Source organism: Stegostoma tigrinum, chromosome 23 (assembly GCF_030684315.1).
Source record: "Stegostoma tigrinum isolate sSteTig4 chromosome 23, sSteTig4.hap1, whole genome shotgun sequence".
Classification (NCBI taxonomy): Eukaryota; Metazoa; Chordata; class Chondrichthyes; order Orectolobiformes; family Stegostomatidae; genus Stegostoma; species Stegostoma tigrinum.
In genome coordinates, this window is record NC_081376.1 from 25,556,755 (window position 1) to 25,570,704 (window position 13,950).

The 13,950-nt window shown below is 39.4% G+C and overlaps 1 protein-coding gene across 1 annotated transcript in view; it reads right to left on the minus strand.

Moving 5' to 3' along the window:
• The window catches only part of myo15aa (myosin XVAa), a 132,943-nt gene that overhangs the window by 95,641 nt on the left and 23,352 nt on the right, over positions 1-13,950 (minus strand). Inside the window, exons 11-18 of the mRNA XM_059653868.1 lie at positions 11,411-11,469; positions 8,828-8,951; positions 7,409-7,504; positions 6,079-6,210; positions 5,634-5,759; positions 3,331-3,408; positions 908-1,047; positions 22-67 (exon numbers count right to left, since the gene is read on the minus strand). Of these exons, the coding sequence (XP_059509851.1) occupies positions 22-67; positions 908-1,047; positions 3,331-3,408; positions 5,634-5,759; positions 6,079-6,210; positions 7,409-7,504; positions 8,828-8,951; positions 11,411-11,469 (801 nt within the window). The remainder of the gene's footprint in view (positions 1-21; positions 68-907; positions 1,048-3,330; positions 3,409-5,633; positions 5,760-6,078; positions 6,211-7,408; positions 7,505-8,827; positions 8,952-11,410; positions 11,470-13,950) is intronic.

Consider the following 13,950-nt stretch of genomic DNA (forward strand, 5'->3'; position numbering starts at 1 on the left):
CCTTCTGTTAGTTGCTTTTACCTTCTTATTGTTTGGTTTGATGCAGCGAACAAAGAAAGGATTGCAGCTGAAAAAAAAAACATGTATTTATGATGATCAGTTTATCAACCCAAGGCTGAACTCTGAAAAGTACTCAAAAGGACTAGATTATATTTATATTACACCTCATCACGTCAGATAAAATCTTATGTGAAGGAAAAATACTGTAGACACTGGAAATCTGAAATTAAAACAAAGTGCTAGAGAAACCTAGCAAATCTGGCAACATCTGCAGTGAGAGAAACAGAATTAATGGTATAAGTTCAGTACGATTCCAGTGCAACTAGACTTGAAGTGTTAGCTCTATTTTTCATTCGATAGATGCTGCCAGAACTGCTGAGTTTCTCCAGAACATTCTGTTTTAATTACAGAAAATCAAAATCAAAAAGTGGTTAACAAACAATAAATTACTTCAAATGCAGTGGATATGTTTCATTGCAGGCAAACATGCCTGCAAACTTATAACACTTAATCCAATAAACAGATATAAGATGAATTGGTTGAGCTGAGAACATTGGTTAGCACTTTGGCAGAAGTTGTTGGGTTACAAGTACACTTTAGAGTTAATCTTAATCGTTAGAGTTCATCAGAGCAACCAGAACAGTCAGATAAAAAATGAAGCAAATGAGGTAAATTTAGGATTAGGGCTGAAGGGAGGAGTTGAACTGCGAAAGGAACAATAACACAAAGAATTAAGGTTAGTTTTAGCACGAGAGTTTGGGCTTAGGTGTTAGGTTTGGGGGTTAAAGAGTTAGTCAGTTAGGAGGACAGAATGCTGAGCTGTGAGGGGGCATTAGAGTTAAGAGAATGGAAGTGTGTAATTCTGGGTGGGGAAGGGAAGAACATTGCTTGCATGTTCTGAACTTACCTTTCCATCTTCTCTGCCAGTTCCATCAGTGACTGTTGGAATCTTGCTGCTACAGTGGGAGCCTGGTATCTGCGGTTAATAGTATTGTTCCTGGTTGACATCACATTCATGGTTTGTCCAGAAAAGAGACTACTTAGAACCTAATAAACAAAAAAATTAATTTGTTACAATCCTGTCATTAATCTAGTTTAGTTAATAAATTTGGTAGCTCCTATGGCTCATCTAATGCTTAGAGTTAGGGCTTATGTTTGGAAAGTTGGAGGTGGATGAAGGTGGTGCTGGATGAGGAGGGAGACAACACAACTTGGAAGAATTGTGCACATTAATTAACAATTTGCAGGTGGTGCAATCCTGAAATTAACAGAAAATGCTGGCTATACTCAGCAGTTCTGGCAGCATTTATGGAGAGAAAAACACCTTTAATGTTTCCGGACGATTACTCTTCAAACAATCGTATACGTTTCAAAAAAGCCACTTCGCACTCTAAATGCCACTGAATGCAGGTCAAATCTACTTAAGGTCTCCTCAAAAGAAAAACCTTCCATACTTGGGATCAACCTAGTGAACCTTCTCTGGACTGCCTTCCCTATTACTGCTGAACTTGTATGCTAGTTTTCTGTGATTTATGCATATGGACTTCCAAATTTTGGTGCTGCAGCTTTCTCAATTTAAATAATATGCAGTTCTTCTATTTCTGCAAAAATGCATAACTTTATATTTTTCCATATTTTATTTCATAAACAAAGTTTTTGACCATTCCCTTAACCTATCTATATGCCTATGCCAACTCTTTGTGGATTCCTCACTACTTGCCTTCCCACCTATTTTTGTGACATCTGCATGCTTGGCTAGAATACATTCACTTCCCTCAACCAAATCATTAACATATATTGTACATAATGTGGCTCCAGTATTGATCCCTGTTGCATTCAACTAGTTATTGACTGCCATCCTAAAATTCAGCCACTCCCCCTTATTCTAACTCTCTTTCTCCATTAGTTAGCCAATATTCTATGACAACTAATATACTACCTAAAACAACATGGGCTCTTCGTTGACACATGCAAGAAGAAGAAACAATATGGGGGAAGCTATGATTATGGTTTAAAGTTGTTGAACTCAATGTTGAATCCAAAATACTTAATCGAAAGATGTAGTGCTGTTCCTTGAGGTCATACTGAACTTCACTGAAACACAGCATTTGGTCATGGACAGCAAGATGTCAGCAGTTGGGCTAGATAGAGGAAGGTTTCAACCCTCTGTGTAGCTGTAAATTGACATTATCATTAGCATTAGTCTACATGGCCTGGCCAAAAAGCTCACTGAACTCTTCCAGTCGATGTCAGAACAAAGCACCATCCTCCAGGGGGTTCCTTCATTATTGCCCTGTAGGAGGCAAAGGAACTCAACAGACCTGCAACAATCCAAGAAGAATGTTACTTCTTTCCATCAATAGCAAAATTTTCCAAGACCAGAGGGCATAATCTCAAAGTAGGGGATTGCCCATTTAAAACTGAGGTGAGAAGGAATTTCTTCTCTCAGAGGATGGTGAATCTGTAGAATTTTTTTTACCCAGAGGAGACAGAGCTTGGGCTGTTTAGTATATTCAAGGTTGTGGAAGACAGATAAAAAGCTCCAGGTCAACAGAAACTCAGCAGAAAGGTTCCATAAAACTAATGTCAATCTGTATTTGAGCTCCCCATATACAGACTGCATTGCAAGCAGTACATTTAGTATACTTTATTGGTACCTACTTAAATAGCCACTGTGCCTACAACTAATGGCTTGTGGGTGATGAGGAGAGCTATCATGATCTTGAAACATTAACTGTTTCTCCCTCCCATGAAGTTGCCAGAACTTATGAATATTTTCAGCCTTTTTCTGGGTTTAGTTTTGAATAATCTGTAGAAATTTGATTAATTATCTCAAGATTGTTACAGATGAAGCCCTCCTCAAATTTATTCAGTGTGGTTTTTACCATGCTTCCAGTGTAAAATGTTTATGTGATTTCCAAAGTTTCTTTATTTAGGAGTTTCTTCCATATGGTGATTAATATCACTGAGTGAAGAAGTAGTGGACATCAATCTGAAGTATAACTTTTATTAGTTTAAATCTGTGATCCCATGTACTTTTGTCATATATTCAAACAACAGTCCAGAGCACCATGCAGATATCTGCTTTCAAGGCTGTAAGAACTTATAATTATGATCAGTCAGTATGTGGGTCTGGGTGTTCATCTAACACGGCACACCATCTGACAGCTAACCCACCAATGTGCATTTGGCCAAGGGAGTCCGAGCAGAACATTTCTGTCATCTCTGATATTTCTTGGCTTTATCAAAGCTAAAGGCTTTTCCATCAATCACTAATATCAATCACACATTAGCATTGAGCTATCAGGCAAACAAATCTTGCCAACTCACCTTTGTTTTGCTGTTGACAAACAACTCCATGACATCTTGTCGAACTTGGTCATGATTCTTCTCAATAAATTTGTAGACCTGTGAGAGATAGAAACAGAAAAATAAATTTGTTCAGCCCTATGGTAAAGCAAGAAAGCTGGGAGAAAGAAATGACCATTCAGCTGACATATTAAATGTGCCCAACAGATGCTGTCTCAGACTATCCATTTGATTATCTGATCCCTTAACACTAAATTCTTCTTTTTCTCACCACAGCTTCTTATTCTATTTATATTTTGTATTATCCCTGAATCATTGGACAAAATTTAATATCCTCCTCCTGATTATGGAGTTGGTTATCGGATGTGAGACTGGCAGAGAAGAACCCGACCATCTTTCTATCTCTGCCCAAATTAAGACCAGAGTGTCTCCATTACCAATTAAAACCCTCAATTGGGCAATTAATGCAAAGTGTTTGCTGGCAAAGGAGAGAAGTGAGAACCTCCTTTGATTTTTGAAAGTTTATTGAGTTACTCCTCCCTCAACAAAGCAACAATGGATGTGTCTTTTTATTCTTGAAGAATGGATCCTTGTTCTCACATCAACTGAAAGAGTTCAGTGAGCCTCACAACCAGAGCTTATGGACCTTAACTGAGAAATAACATCAGCACCTAGAACTTTGCAGCTAGTCAGGGTTTTGATGTCTTTCATCATTTTTAATAGCATGGGAGGGTCATCAAGGGAGCAGTTGATGATGACCTGTGGCAGCCTGTTGATTGCTTCTTCATTGGTAAATAAAGGCTTATTGAGGATGTAGTTAAAATGTTCTGCCCATCTTTTAGAATTTGGGATCACTGAGGGTAGTGAAAGTGGAAACTGGAGAGGCTCTAGTCACATGCTTCCTCTCCTTTTTAGATGTGGGAGTGGTGCAAGTGAATTGCAGATGGTATCTTTCTGATGAGCAGTGCCACATCAGCACTATGTTTTATTGACATGGGCCAGAGACTGATTCCATGGACTTGTCTGACACACTCCTTTTATTTGTTCATGGGAAATGGACATCATTGTCTGACTAGCATTTATTTCACCTTCCTTAATTGCCCTTGAGAAGATGGTGGCAAATCATCTTTTTGAATGACTATGGGGTAGGTGGAGCTGCAACACTCTGCAACACTCACACTGATAGAAAGGGAATTCCAAGATGTTAAGCCAGCTGAAGTGAAGAAATAATGTGATTGACTCATGTTTGCTAATGATCCACTCCTGCTCTTATTTCTGAGGGTCTTAGCCCTGATTTGTAGAAGGAAAATTATGTTTAACTTTCAGCTATTAGTTCACACTTTTTGAAATGCCAAATAATTTTGTCTTTGATAATTGCCTCTCAATATTGCCTACCACTGACAAATGGCTTATCGGCCATTAATTTCAAGGATTTTCTCCTTTTTTGGGTTATAAAGATACCATCTGCAATTCACTTGCACCATGCCCACATCTAAAAAGGAGAGTAAGAATGTGACGAGAGCCTCTCCAATTTCCACTTTCACTACCCTCAGTGATCTAGAGATGACATCTGGACAGGGTGCCTCTCCTACTTGGTAGACTGTCAATCTTTTAAGTACCACTTATATATATTTTATTCTGTCCATATTGCTGCTGCTTTCTCCTTTGGTGCACCATTGACAGGACCACAAATCATACCTCTTAAACTGTGGGTAGCCTGCTCTCAACTTGACAGGCATGATTTTTAAATGATTATGAATAGTTGCCAAATAATTGGTTTGACTGAAGCTCCCACAGAAACAACCTTCTCCAAGGGCCTAGCAAAACCAGAGTCTGAGGAAAGATGGAGAGAGATTGGACCTGTTAAAAGTAGCATTAGTGATAAGACTCTGTGGTGCAAGGGGATTTTGACTGTGAATAACAAGGTGAATATCAAGAGGTTATCTGATTATTACTAGAAAGTGACTGTAGAAATAAATATTCAGGTATTAGATCTAGTCGTTACATTGACACTTCAATGAGTTATAATAATATTTTGATCGGCGAGAAAGGGAATCTGTGTGTCGTCAGTATGATTATTACTTATAAATAAAACTTCAGTGAGTTACTATTGATTACTACTGAAATCAAAGTCCCACATTTGATTTCTTCTTTGTCAATCCCTCCTATTTTAATTTTTCCTGTATTACTTCCTGGTTCTTATAATTTCTCAAAGACCTAACAATGCAATTTGTGGAGAAAATGCTCAGTAAGAAAACACGTTTAATTTTAAACTCAATGTGAATCAGTGATGCGGTGGGTTATAAAAATGGAATGATAATTACTTGATATGTCACTTTCCCAGCATAGTGTTTAATGGAGAACTCAGGCAGAGGCATCTTTGGCTTTGAGTACAGAGGGTTGTTGCCATGGTGATAGTGACATTTTTGAAGGAAGGTGTGGTCAGTTGCCTGTTTTGAAAGAACAGAATGTTATAGTCACTCAGCTTGTTGTGCAAAGGTTCAACAAATCCTACAGCTTTCTAGCAGACAGACTTAGGAAGCGATTACATTGTTCATATTGAATGTCTGGTAAATCTGACTTTAAATTTACTGTTGATGCCTTGAACTTTCCTATAAATTTCAGGAGCACTCTGAAAGAGAGAAACAGAATGAGACAACAAAGGGAGGGAGATTGTAAATTAGCAAGATCTTTAAGAGAATGCCCTATTAACAGACTATTTTGTGTTTAGTAGGTAGCAGGAATTTCTCTAATGTACATCCCTCCAACCTGTGGGAAGGTGCTTTGGTCATCCAATATCCTAAGGATCCCATGAGGCTTCTGTGAAATGAGATCAAGGCAAGTCTGGTTGTCACTAAATGTAATTTCCTTCCAGTCGATCTGTTCTCTGATATATTCCTCCTGTAAAAGGAATATTCATGGAGTTAAAATCATTTAAAGTGAAGAAAATTAGCTTAGTCAAATAAAACAGAGCAGTTAGGTTCAAATTGATCTTTATGTTGCCTGTAGGTTTCTCCAACCCCACTTTCAGCAATGATGATGTGATTGGATTTGATTTAGAAGTCCCTGCCAACATCAATCCTGAATGACCAGTCTTCACGGGTGAACATAGCCAGCAACTTCAAAACCTATGACAGAACTTATTTTCTAAATTGAGCAAGATTCAGGAATGAAGGCATTGACTGTGTTTGCTGTCACTAAATTAAGGAGCCCAAAACACACAACATAGCAATTGCAAAAGAGATCAGTTGGTGTAACATACGCTATGAAATTAAAAACATCAGGTATTCACAAATTGTGTAACTCATTGACACATTGGGTAGGGCATCCATTCACTGTCCCACAGAACAGCTATGATTGCAGAATTAAAGAGCAATGTACTGTTACAGTCTGTGATCCATCATTCTATGGTGTGGGACAGAACGTTAGCATTTCATTATATAGCCCCAGCACAGGATTGAGGTGGTACATTAGTACACATTGACATCATCCCAGTAGTGGGTTAGTGTGTTACATCTGACTATATTGTGTCACAATAGGACTTAAATGGTATGTTATGCATCATTAGATTGTCCTGTCCAGTACTGATGTATTTTACAGACCATTATATGGTTAAAATACACAACAGGGCCGGTGCATTAGCAAACCATTTTATAGTTTAAGGGCAAGACTGGAACTGTGTCTTAGCATGCAATTATAAATTCTTAGGGGAGGACAGGAACAGTACTTGGCACACTCTTATATGGTCCTGAGGTGGGTGTACCATACGATGAGTGTCTGTTTGCTGAAAGAGACATATGGAAGATGCAATAAATTTGGAGCAGCAGCTTTCATTTGATAACACTGAGTTTAAAAAAGGATTGAAATGTTCACACAAAGAGACATCACCAAAGTAAAATACTGCAGATGCTGGAAATTTGATATAGAATCAAAAAATACGCAGCAGAACTGACAGTATCTGCTGGGAGGGAAGCAGTTCTTATTTCACGCTGATGATCTTTCATTGTACTCACTGACATTTGTATATATTTATTTGGCAAAAGGAAAATAAATATTTTGCAGTCACATAGAATTAAAAACAAAACTTTATGTCGATTACCTGCTCCAATTTGAAGATGATCTTATTGAAGAAGTATTGTAGGTGCTCATTAGCATAATTAATACATAACTGCTCAAAGCTGTTTACACACAAATCCTGTGAACGAGACGAAAAAATAAGTGGAGAGTTTAGGGTTAGAGACATCAGTGTATCACTCAAAAACTGGAGAAATTGCTCATTTTATGTGTCAAGAAAAGTGGTTCAGTTACCTCTGAGACTTGCATATCTAAATTATTTAATTGTTGTGTGGATTCACAAATCTATTTTTATACAGTAGGTAAGGATTATTTTCTTCTACATGAATCCAGAGCTGTATTGTCTTATGGGCAAGTATTTCCTCATCTTGTTTTGGAGCTCGAGGTTCAGACATCAGAAATACAGCATTTACACAGAAAACAGTGGGGGAACTGGTGAAGTCCACATTGATACCATATTCCGCCAACTCATATTCCGCCTGGGAACCCTGCAGCCATATGGTATCAATGTGGACTTCACCAGTTTCAAAATCTCCCCTTCCCCCACTGCATCCCTAAACCAGCCCAGTTCATCCCCTCCCCCCACTGCACCACACAACCAGCCCAGCTCTTCCCCCCCACTGCATCCCAAAACCAGTCCAACCTGTCTCTGCCTCCCTAACCGGTTCTTCCTCTCACCCATCCCTTCCTCCCACCCCAAGCCGCACCCCCAGCTACCTACTAACCTCATCCCACCTCCTTGACCTGTCCGTCTTCCCTGGACTGACCTATCCCCTCCCTACCTCCCCACCTACACCCTCTCCACCTATCTTCTTTGCTCTCCATCTTCGGTCCGCCCCTCCCTCTCTCCCTATTTATTCCAGTTCCCTCCCCCCATCCCCCTCTCTGATGAAGGGTCTAGGCCCGAAACGTCAGCTTTTGTGCTCCTGGGATGCTGCTTGGCCTGCTGTGTTCATCCAGCCTCACATTTTATTATCTTAGATTTAAGAATAGCTTGATTATGTTTTTGAGTTATATTCAGAACATCTCTCACATTTGAATTTGGATCTCATCTGAACTTCCTGTCCCTTCTGCTTTTTCTCCTGATTTCTTTTGGGCGGGGCGGGGGAATGGAAAAAGGAGGTATACAGGAAAAGACTGGAGGGGATGCAAAGCAATGAAAACATTTTAGAAAATAATTTTGTAGGAGATCGTAGTTTATTTTTGAAATTTTGGGCACAGTGATTTGATTTTCTATTTACTGGACTTGCTTTACAAATTCTTCAGTGGCCAAGAATCCTGACACAGGTGAAGGGTTAATGGTGTAATGGTTGGGATGTGGCTGATGCAGAAGTTGTTTTCATAAAATCCTGATGGAGTAAGGAATTTTTTTTCTCTTAACATGATAGGCTAATTAAAGGTTAGCCATCTTTCCACAGCTTCCTTTCTGGCAAAATGAACATACCTCAAATCCATAAATATCTAAAATGGCTATGGACAAGGATTCTGTCTTTGGGGAAACCAACTTGTTGATCCTGTCAGTGAGCCAACTGAACAGCATGGAATAAAGAATCTTGGCAACAGCATCTCTGCAAGAAAAGCACAGGGATTACTTCAATCATCCTGGTCAATGAACCTGTATCAATTGGAAAAAACTCTCACCTAGTTGCCCTTGGCAACATTATCCACATGAATGCTTTAAATATTGTTCAGTACAACCTCTCTGCTGCTTCTCGGGATGGCCACTGCTGATTTTTCATGTTGCTTGTCTGATGTGCAGCACTGAACAAGTCACAATTGTCTCAAGCTAAATATTGTGAAGGCCAAAGCCATTTTGAATCCATCCCCAAATCCATTCCCCTCATCACTAATTTCAGTTCCATCCCTGGCCATTGTCTCAGGCTAAACCAGAACATTCAAAGTTACAGCATCTTAATCAACCCCTTAGCTGAGATCTTATGTCCTTTCTGTCACAAAAGCATTCTACTTCCAGTTCTGTATTATTGCCCACCTCTAACATGCCTCAGCATAAATGGCTTTGTGATTTCCAGATTTGAAACATCTAATGCTTTCTTGGCCTGCCTCACATTTTCTATAAACTCTGGCTCATCCAAAATATTACAGCTTGTATCCAAGCCTGCTGTAAACCAAGATCACTTCTATGCTTCCTGATGGACACTGGTTTGCATGTTATCAGAACATAAAGTTAGGAGAATGAGAAGACCATCCAACCATTCCAGCTGTAATCTGCCAGTCAATTCCACTTTTCCACCTGCTTCCCATAACTCTTGACTCCGTTGCCCATCAAAAATTCCTCTAATGCTCAAAGCTAACATTTTAATTTTCAGTTTTGAAGTGTAAATGAACTTTAACCGCTGACCTTCTTATGCACACACACTCTCTCACCAACATGCACTCTCTCTCACACACAACTTCCTTTCCACCCCTCCCTTACGCGCACACACACACACGCGCGCGCAAATCTATGGGGCGAATCTGTATTTGCAGATACATTCCATTTTGTTCCAAATGCACACAATTTATAGACAGTCAGACATTGTGGTGTTTTATGTAGTCCTACTTTAGAAACAAAACCAGTCTGACTTTAAAACAAAACACAAACAGAATCTAAACAAGGCCTCACACCTAACATGCGTTGTCTGACCTAAAATGTCGTCTCTTCTTTACACTGATAAAACCTTTAGTTCTCTCAGGACAGTGGCTTGAAAGACTTTGGGTTTTACATATACATATTAATCAATTAAAACCTTCTCACTTATCAAAGATTTAACAGTATCTGACCCTTTGATCTTTTATTTATAAATTCTGTGTCTGATACTACCTCTACCGCTAACATGGGAAGAAGGAGTGAGGCTCCAAAAGCTTGTGTTTTCAAATAAACCTGTTGGACTATAACTTGGTATTGTGTGATTTCTGACCTTGTCCACCCCAATCCAACACTAGCTCCTTCACATCCTGGAGGTTCCACCAATTTCCTGTGAGAACTAATGAATAACTGGGAGAATGATTGAGGAATTTCAGAGATTTCTGGACACAGATATGGTGGATTGGACTAAGAGAAGGTCAGAGGTTGTGGCTTATGGGCAGTCCTTGAACCTCTAGGACACGAAGGAGGCATGACTAATACTATTGGAGATCTAACAAAATATCTGCCATAGTTCTAGGGTTCATATTTCCAATCGTATACAAATCTCATGAACTTTAGATTGAAACTCCACAGAGGTTGTGCTAGTCTCTGGCCATTGTCAACACCTTGGAAATATGAATCCACCACCACCTGAAAGGACAAAGGCAGCAGGTACATGGAAACACTACCACTTGCAAGTTCCTCTCCAAGCCACACACCATAACAACTTATAAGTATATCATTGTTGTTTAACTGTGGCTGGATAAAATCCTGGAACTCTGTTCCTAACAGTACTGTGCGTCAATCTATCTTCTGAGGACTGTAGTAGCTCATCATCATCTTCGCAAGGACTGGAAAATAAATGCTGACCTAGCCAGTGTGCTCACATCCAATGAACAAATAAATATCTTTCTGTGGGTTATGTCTGCATCATGCCAGAATAACAAAAAATGAACCCTCAGGAATTTCAGCTTCTCTATGTTCAACTTTTCAATAAACCACCCGACACCAGTCCCTCCATCAAGGTAACTAGCAATTTTCCTCTCATGATGAAATCATGCAAAGGAAATCAATTAACAAGTTTTTTGATCAAAGTCCACTAAATCAACACAGAGCACAAATGGTACTCACAGAAGGGTACTGGACTTCTCCGAATGTAAAGTAGTGAACAAAATATCTGCTAATACATTTTCTCCAATAAAATCAATCATCAATCTAACGTCACTGATTTTACCTCCAAATAGCTTCACCCAATAATAACACAGCATCTCAAGCAGTGGCTTACCTCCTCACCCATAATCATTGTAGAAACACCAGGAGTGTCAGCCTCAATTCTACTTTGCCTGGCAGATTTTTATTGATCACTATCAATGGAATGAAAGAAAACAACCATTTTCTAACCTGGCATCAACTGCACTTTCCACAGTTAGAGGGGTGAAAATCCTCTCCCTCACGGTTTCCTGTGAGCAAAAAGCATAAGATAAACTCAATAGAAACCCAACACAACAAACAGTTGTGTCAGTGTGAAATATTTTGCACGTTAAAATGTGTAATATTTTCAATACATCAAGGAGGAAACAGAAAATCTTTATCCTCAGCACAACCAATGTCATAATCAAACAATCTGACACCAAAAAATCTCTAGCATTCCTGAACTTTACTTCTGTGTGGACTGAAAATTGGAGAGATGGTGGGCTGGGAAAGAGCAGTAAAAGCAGCTGGAAGAGGTGCTGGGAAGAGTTATTGGAGAATTTGGGGGAGGGATTGTGTGAAATGATGTGGGGGAGAGGATGCAGAGGCCTGTGACTCAATGAGCACGTCTTGCCCTGTTTGCACTTTGGGTTGGGGTGTGCTTTGGGTGAGGGTGAGTGTGAGTGTGAATGTGGATGGGGGTTGGTGTGCCATGGATGGGCATGGAAGGAGAGAGATCCTATCCAGTCTCTCTGATGGTGTTATTCTCACCTCAAGGCCAAAGTTCTGTCTGGGTTCAGATACATGTTTAACGTCCAAATGGTTACACTTCATATTTTTCAAAGCAAAGATTCCAATGCAAAATATGCATCTGCCCCATTGGCGTAGGTTTCTCAGTGTAGGAGGGGAATAAAAATCACAATTACTAACTCCTCCATTTTCAGCAGCACCCATATTGAAGAAATTCAGCAGACGAACACTGGGTGCTCAGGAAAATACAAAAACTCACCTTATATTTTGCTGCAACTTTTGAAGAACCAGACAGTCCCTGCAAACAAGTTTAGATTATGACAGGGAGGTGGGAGTAGAAAGACGATTCCCTGAATGGCACACTTACCACATCTGAACCTCAGAAAGGAGGAGCTCTGTACCTTCAACCTCAGTCTTCTGACTGTTAAGAAAGGCACTTTCCGTAACCATCTGTCATCCACAACAGTCTCATCCAATTTGTGATGCAGAGAAACAGACGAAGCAGCAACAACAGCCTGAAATCGCTGACTTACCATGTGCACAGCTCCAAGGCAAGGAGGCACCATGCACTAAGTGCCTGTGAGAAGGAGGCATAGAATGCTGAGAAACTACTCACTAAAAGGCTAGTCCTGTTAATTATTGAAGGCATTGGTGCAATAGTGAAAGATGATTTTGGTTTAGGAGATCAGGATGTAGAATTGGTTTAGTTGAAGAAGAGGAATAGTAGAGGAAATAAGTCCCTAGAAGGTGTGGTCTATATTCCCCTTAATAGTAACCACAATGTAGGGTGCAGTATCCGAGGGCTGGGTGCTTGTGATAAAGGGACAGTGATAACCATGGATAAATTAAATCTATACAAAAACTACATTAAAATAATTAGATTTCCGTGGTAGCCTGGATGGGGAGTTCATAGAATGCTTTCAACCTGCTTCTTAGAGTAGCCTATTCTGGAACCAACCAGGGGAAAGGTTATAATGGACTTGATTTTATGTGATGTAACAGCATTAACTGGTGATCTCAAGTGAAAAGGTATCTTAGGTAGGAGCGACAACAATATAGTTGAACTTTACATTAACTTTGAAAGGGAGATGACTCGGTTAAAGATTACTATTGTAACTTAAATAAGGACAACTATGTGGGCATGAAAACTGAAATAGCTGAAGTGAGCTGGCATACAACACAATGGGATAGATCAACAGAGACACAGCAGCAGACATTTAAGAGAATATTCAGAATAATTATATTCCTAATATAAAGAAAAACTCTAAGGGGAGGACTCACCATCTGTCGTTAACTAAGGAAATTGAGGAAAGCATATGATTGTGCAGAAGACAAAAAATCACAAAGAATGACCAAAAGATTAATCAGGAGAAAGAGTATGACAGAAGGCTAGGTAGAAATGTAAAAATGGATTGCAATGGTATTTAAATGAAACAAATAAGTGAGCATCGGTCCTCTAGAGAGTGAGAGTGGGGAGCTCATAGTAGATGATAGGGAAATAGCAGATGAAATGAGCAAATTTTGTTTCAGTCTTCACTAGAGAAGATACAAAATAAATTCCTGCAACTGCTTTAAATCAGGAGATGGAAGGGCGTGAGGAACTCAGTGAACTTCCAATCACTTCGGAAGAGGTGCTGAACACGCAAGTGGCTAAGTTCTGAAGGGCTAAATCCTCGGGTCTCAAAAGAGGTGGTTAGTGAGGCATTAAATTTCCTAATTTCCCAAAACTTCAATTAGGCTAGAAAGTAGAAAATGTAATTCTTCCATTCAAGAAGGAAGGGAAGCATAAATTAGAAAACTTGCATGCCAGTTAGTTTGGTGTTTCTCATGAGGAATGTATTAGAATTGTTCATTAAAAAAGTTAAAGCTGGGAAATTTGAAATAAAAAAGAGATAATTGGGAAGAGTCAGCATGGTTTTATGAAAAAGAATTATGCTTAACCAATTTATTGAAGTTCTTTGAAGGTGTAACATGTGCTATGGATAAAGGAGTGCCTATAT